The sequence below is a fragment of the Nanorana parkeri genome, unplaced genomic scaffold (genome assembly GCF_000935625.1).
Source record: "Nanorana parkeri isolate BGI_ZX_2015 unplaced genomic scaffold, ASM93562v1 scaffold1121, whole genome shotgun sequence".
Classification (NCBI taxonomy): domain Eukaryota; kingdom Metazoa; phylum Chordata; class Amphibia; order Anura; family Dicroglossidae; genus Nanorana; species Nanorana parkeri.
The window spans coordinates 237,738-243,759 of NW_017307389.1; the positions used below are offsets into that span (position 1 = coordinate 237,738).

Below are 6,022 nucleotides of genomic sequence, written 5' to 3' on the forward strand. Positions count from 1 at the left end.
AACACTAAGAGCCCCACCTTCACATCAGTCCTACCATCAGAAAATTTTGAGGCACCCCTGAGGAAGCCAAAAGGCACCATGGTTGAGAAAGGCTGAGCTTAAAGCACTGTGTATTATAAATAACTGGCTTTTTCTAATAAAATAATTGCTTTAACCTTTTTTCATTCTTTGTAGCATTTTGGTGATGTTCTCCTGTAGCCTACATGCATGCACCCCAGCGTTGGCTACATGTCATTTACCGGGGTGAGTTTCCCGTTAAAGGAGAACTATGGGGTCAGTGTTTTTCCCCATAGTTCTCCTTAGGGTAACGGGAGGACACAAACTAGCGGACTCCCGTTACCCTAAGCTCAATATATACTGAGACGCCGGAGCGGATCCCGACGTAGATGACGGGATCCGCCAAGCTGCGTGAGTGACAGCTGTCTCTGCCTATCTAGAGGCAGAGCCAGCTGTACCCGCCCCCTCCCCCGTCCGTTCCGCCAGTCAGCGCTGGCAGATCGGAGCGGGGAGAGGGGAATCCAGCCCCTCCCCCTGTCACGGCAGAGAGCCGTGACAGGATCGAGAGGCGAGCGAACCCGGTATGTGTTCGCTCACCTCCCGATCTACTGAGCCGACCTGTGACAGTCTCATTGTCACAGGTCGGCTAGAACTATGAGGTGAGTGAAAAGCACTCACCTCATAGTTCTCCTTTAATAACAGTAGGCAATGTTTGTGTAATGTGTGTTGAAGCAGTCACTTGTAGTCTACAAGAGACATCTGAGTGATACTGCCCATTTCATTCATTTTTTTCACTGGATGTACCGCGGCCCCCTTCCCTCCTGTTTATGGGTGTCTCCTTTGCCTAGCAGGTTGCAAAGCAGACACCCGTTGCGTGCCCAGCTGGGAAATAAGCCGTGCTGTGTGCATGCATTGACACACAAAGCACTCGAAAAGTCACCCCCTTGTTCCCGCCTCCTCTCAGTATCTTGACAGGCAGGTGCAGCAGCCTATCACTGCCCTGCTCTCAGTGGCCTCTTAACCCAGAACTTTGGAAACATTGCAGATTGTCTCGGAGCTGGGGGCACTGAACATGGAGCATAGCTAAGTGTTTTGGGGGTAGGGAGCATGGAAAGGCAGTGGGGCATTTTTTTACCTTAATGCAGAGAATGCATTAAGGTTAAAAAAAAAATGAATAGCCTTTAGTACTACTTTAATGATTGGGTTTACATATACCTAAAAAATTTACTTTGGCTTAGAAGCAGAAGACCTATACACTACTAAAACACATGTGAAACACAGTACTATTATATGTATATTCTGAATTACAATAACCCTATAACAAATTGCAAAGAATTCAGTGTGTACAATTGTGATACAACTAAAAATGTTGGCATGGCAACTTACTTCCAGATGTCTTCTGAACTGTGACGGTAAAATTCAAGGTAAGCCCAGGCTGATCAGAGCTCCTTATGCTTGTGTCCACTATACAGTTTTGCAAAGAAAAGTTGAAGTTATTTTGTATATTTGCAGGTTGCTTATCATGCAGATTTAATGTTGACAGCTTTGGCAGATAGTATTGCACTTCCAGCACATTCTTGTCACACACTGGAATTGAATAGTTGACAAAGTTGACTGCTGCTGCATGACCAGGAGGCAAGTTGAACTTCCAAGTCATGCGTTCATTAGAGGGAAATGCAGACGGGTAATTTGCAGATAGAAGTGTTACAAGGAATTCATTCTGGAAATTTGATTCAATGATGCATAATCCTGTGAAGACAAAAACATGACAGGAAAGCACTGAAGAACCTGCTTGACTGCTAATTGTTATTGTATGCCCTGCTATATGTCGTCAAAGGTTACGTCCCACGTAAATCCAGGTCAACTATTAATAAGAAACTAAACATCTATATTGTACAGAGGTAATTACAGATGAACTTCAGGCACATATAGACAACGCACATTTATATAGCTCTGTATGCATTATGATATAATTTAAAGAGGTGGGGGCCAGAGATTAGGGTATTGAGGGGGCAAAGAAGGAGGGCTGGGGGTGAACTTGTACCCCAATTTCTTCTTAAATGGGCAGCACAGTGGCTTAGTGGTTAGTACCTCTATGTGGGTTTCCTCCCACACTTCAAAGACATGCTGGTGGGTTAATTGGCTCCTGTCTAAGTTGGCCCTGTATGCATGTATGCGAGATAGACATGTGCACTGCCAAAAAATTTGTTTCGTTTCATTTCGTTTTAAATTCGGATTTGTGTTATTTCGTTTTTCAGGATGCGGGTGTGAAATCAAATCGGATTCGGAATTCGGATTCGGACGAAATTCGGCAGCGTTAGTACGAATGTCCGTTTCGTTTTCTGTTCTTATTCGTTTATTTGTTTCGTTTGTTCGTTTGCAGCAAAGTGACATTTGAGGGGAAAAAAATATTTTTCTCCTTCTCTAATGTCACTTTGCTCCAACGAACTAAACGAATAAGAAACGAATAGGAAACGAACAGAAAACGAAACGAACGTTCGTTCTAACGCTACCGAATTTCGGAAATGCAAATTCGGATTCGTTTGCATTCGTTATATCTGTAATTCGGAATTTGGATACATCCGAATGTCCGAATTTCCGAAAATTCGTCCGAATTTCGATTCGGAACGAAACGAATCGCACATGTCTAATGCGAGATAGAGACCTTAGATTGTAAGCTCCTTGAGGGCAGGGACTGATGTGAATGTACAATATGTAAAGTGCTGCGCAAATTGATGGCGCTATATAAATACCTGTAATAGTAAATAAATGTAACTATTGTAAGTACATGATTTTGAATTGGTAGCAGCCTCTTCATGCATTCCCCTATACAACATTACTCAAGCTGGGAGAAGGAGGTACAGAAATAGGAGAGAGCAGATGCATAACCTTATCAGTCTCTAGTCCTTATTTACTTTCCAGTCAAAAGGCTGGAGGTGGAGAGAAAGCACCACTACTTATATCCCTATGCAGATTGTAAGTGTAACAGAGAAATAGGTGTCATCTGCTTGGTGTCATCTGCCTGGCTGTACTGTGCGGCAGGGCTGTGTAGATCCCAGAACTGGTGGGACAGAAATAAATATTTTGGCAGGTAAATGTATTTCACCGGTGTATTTGGCTGTTGAGCCTGAAACAACATATTGCAGCATAATTATCCAGCATAAAGCATATTCTTTGTACACTATAAATCAAATCACTAACTTCAAGAAAATAGAATATTCATACACGCAGGTAATGACACGAACACAAGAAAACTGTCCAAAAAGAATTCATATACATAGTTCTTCCCATTAAAATATTGCATATTGTTTACAGCTTACAGGTAGTAGAGACGTGACAACAGCCTTTCTAATATTAGAAATCTCCTTACACTGCTTTTCTTAACCCTTTCCCTGCCATGCCCAGCTGAACGCTTTACACCTCAGCTGGCTACACCATTTGTGCAATTTTTTCTATTGTTTTGATTTTTTTTATTGCTGCGTTGCTAGCGTTTGTAAAAGACCCCCCAAACCATTCATTTTCTGAAAGCTAGGGCCCGGTAGAATAAAAAGATGGTGCTACTAATTGTGTAGGTCCTGCTGTAATTGCGCAAATGTTTGTCAACTCAATAAACCGATAAAAAAAACCACACAATTAAATTGATAAAAGCGCACTAAAATCAGTATTGGTGCACACAAAAAAACCTTTTTTCGACAATCTCAGATTAAAAAAAACTGTATTGAGTTAATAAAAAAATTTGTAAATATTAAATTGTGCCTTTTTGCGAAACGGGAAAATGAATTAATGCAAAACTGTAAATAAGCAACTTAATTAAAAATTGTTTGTGCGCTGTGTTGTGTGGGTGTTGTGATAGATTGGTACAGGCACACAATTTTAATTGCAACACAGCGTGTCAACGCTTTGCCATGCGCTGCCACACAGTAAAATTAATGTTAATTTAAAAAGAAAAAAAAAAAATCAAGCACTGCAATACGTGTTTTTTTTTCTTTACTGTTGGGGGGGGCTTTGGGGACCCCTGACATTTCCCTTTTGAAATAAAAAAAAGAAATTGGGAGGACACAGACTCATCCATTTCTTTTTCTGCAGCATCTGTTCTGAATGAAAAGAAAGCACTCATTCATTCACAAACTGGTGATTGTAAACTGTGATTATGTGACACATTGTAGTCAATAAATATGAACTTGTATTTACGATGGAGTGCTAGCGACTTCTTTACCTGGATTTATTTTGCGGAGGCATCCGCTGTCATTTTAGCACCCATTTTTTCACTGGTCAGGAGTGCGATGGGCTTCTATGCGTTTTGCATGGGGGGACTGATATAAGTTAAACCCACCGACGTATGGCATACTGACAAGGCCAGCTGCAAGCAGTTGTGTTTCACCGTATGCCATACATCGGTGGCAGCAAAAGGGTTAAAGCAAACTATTCACTTAAATTTACCTGCTCAACAGTGACCATATTAAAGTCTGTGGGGCTACCCCCACACTGCAAGGACTAGGTGCTCGTTTTTTCAAGGGAGATAAAATAACAAAGATAAGCTCACCTAAAGCTCTGACAGAGACTGGTCCCTGCAGCCTAGCTCCCTCTTCGCTCTGGCAGTCTAAGGACTCATGAGTCATCACGTTCAATACAATGTATTGGGCGCGAGGATGCCGAGGGACGTTACACCACTGGAGCTGAGGGGGAGTGTGGCTGCAGGGACTGGTCATGCAGCCAGCTGGTTCAGAGGTTCAGGTGAGTTTATCTTTGTTATTTTAGCTCTCTGCACAAAACCAGCACTTAGTCCTTGCAGTGCGAGGGTAGCCCCACTGCCAGGTTTAAATTCTCTTATGCTCGGAAGATGTAGGATTTTTTGTAATTGCAATTTTCTATTTTTTGTGTACACTGTACAGCATGTGTACACACTCAGCCCAATTATGGCATCTCTAAGATGCAATGAATGGGCCAGGTGCTGAGGAGGATGTAACACCTGTATGCACAAGCACAAGTTACATCATCAGTGGCCATCCAACGGCCAAAGAGGACTTCCGAGAACCCGCAAGTGTCGACGGTAGATATGGCAGCAAAAGGGGACAGCGCCAAGGACCGAAGATCGATCCAACAGCAGTGGGGAAGGGCACACTTTTATGCTTTGCATACTTGCACGTTAGGGCAACAAAAACAACCCTTTACACAGCGATTTACTTCTGCTTTTAAATAACAACTTCAAGAATGTTATTAACCCGCGCACTGGGGCTACCCAGGCATTGCAAGGGTTAACTGCTCATTTAGGGCTAGGGAGGAAAATAATAAAGATATACCCACCAGATCTTCCAAGGCAGCTGGCTGTGACAGCGCTCCCTCCAGCCTGTTGCCTTCTCTGCTCCAGTGATGATATGTCCCTAACATCCTCTCATACTATAGAACACGATGGCTCCGGGACCTTAACCCCTTCATGACTGAGGCCCTTTTTTAATTTTTTGCACCCATGTTATATTCCACATTTTAGGCCTGAAAATGACTAAAAGCCCCCAACATTTTCTGAATGCCAAGACCCTATAGAATAAAATGGTGGTAGTTGCAAATTTTTATGTTGCGCAATATTAGCGCAACTCCTTATTAAACCAAACAGCCCCGATGCTGGCGACGTACACTGTACGTCGTCAGTCACGAAGGGGTTAAACCACTGCAGCGGAGGGGGAGAGAGAAGCTTCAGGGACCGGTCTAAAAAGGATCAGGTGTGTATAACTTTATATTTGGCCCTAGGCAAAAAACGAGCACCTAACCATTGCAGTGCAGATGTAGCCTCACTGCAAGGGTTAACATTTCTACCCAGCTTTAATGGATTAAAAAAAAAAAAAGTTAAAAAAAAGGTGAACTAACCCTATAAAATGATTAGCTTATAGACTTACAAGCAGTTTAGAATGTGCCTAAAAGAAAATACAATGGTCATGCACCAATTCCCTAAGCTGCACGAGTTTTTTAAATCATGATAATGTTCTCATCAAAACATTCAATGCACATACAGAAATATTGCATAGGTGTG

The 6,022-nt window shown here is 42.4% G+C and overlaps 1 protein-coding gene across 1 annotated transcript in view; it reads right to left on the minus strand.

Moving 5' to 3' along the window:
- CDCP1 (CUB domain containing protein 1) overlaps nucleotides 1–6,022 on the minus strand; it is a 49,509-nt gene that overhangs the window by 12,775 nt on the left and 30,712 nt on the right. The window contains exon 4 of the mRNA XM_018567959.1: nucleotides 1,384–1,746. Coding sequence (XP_018423461.1) covers nucleotides 1,384–1,746 — 363 coding nt within the window. The remainder of the gene's footprint in view (nucleotides 1–1,383; nucleotides 1,747–6,022) is intronic.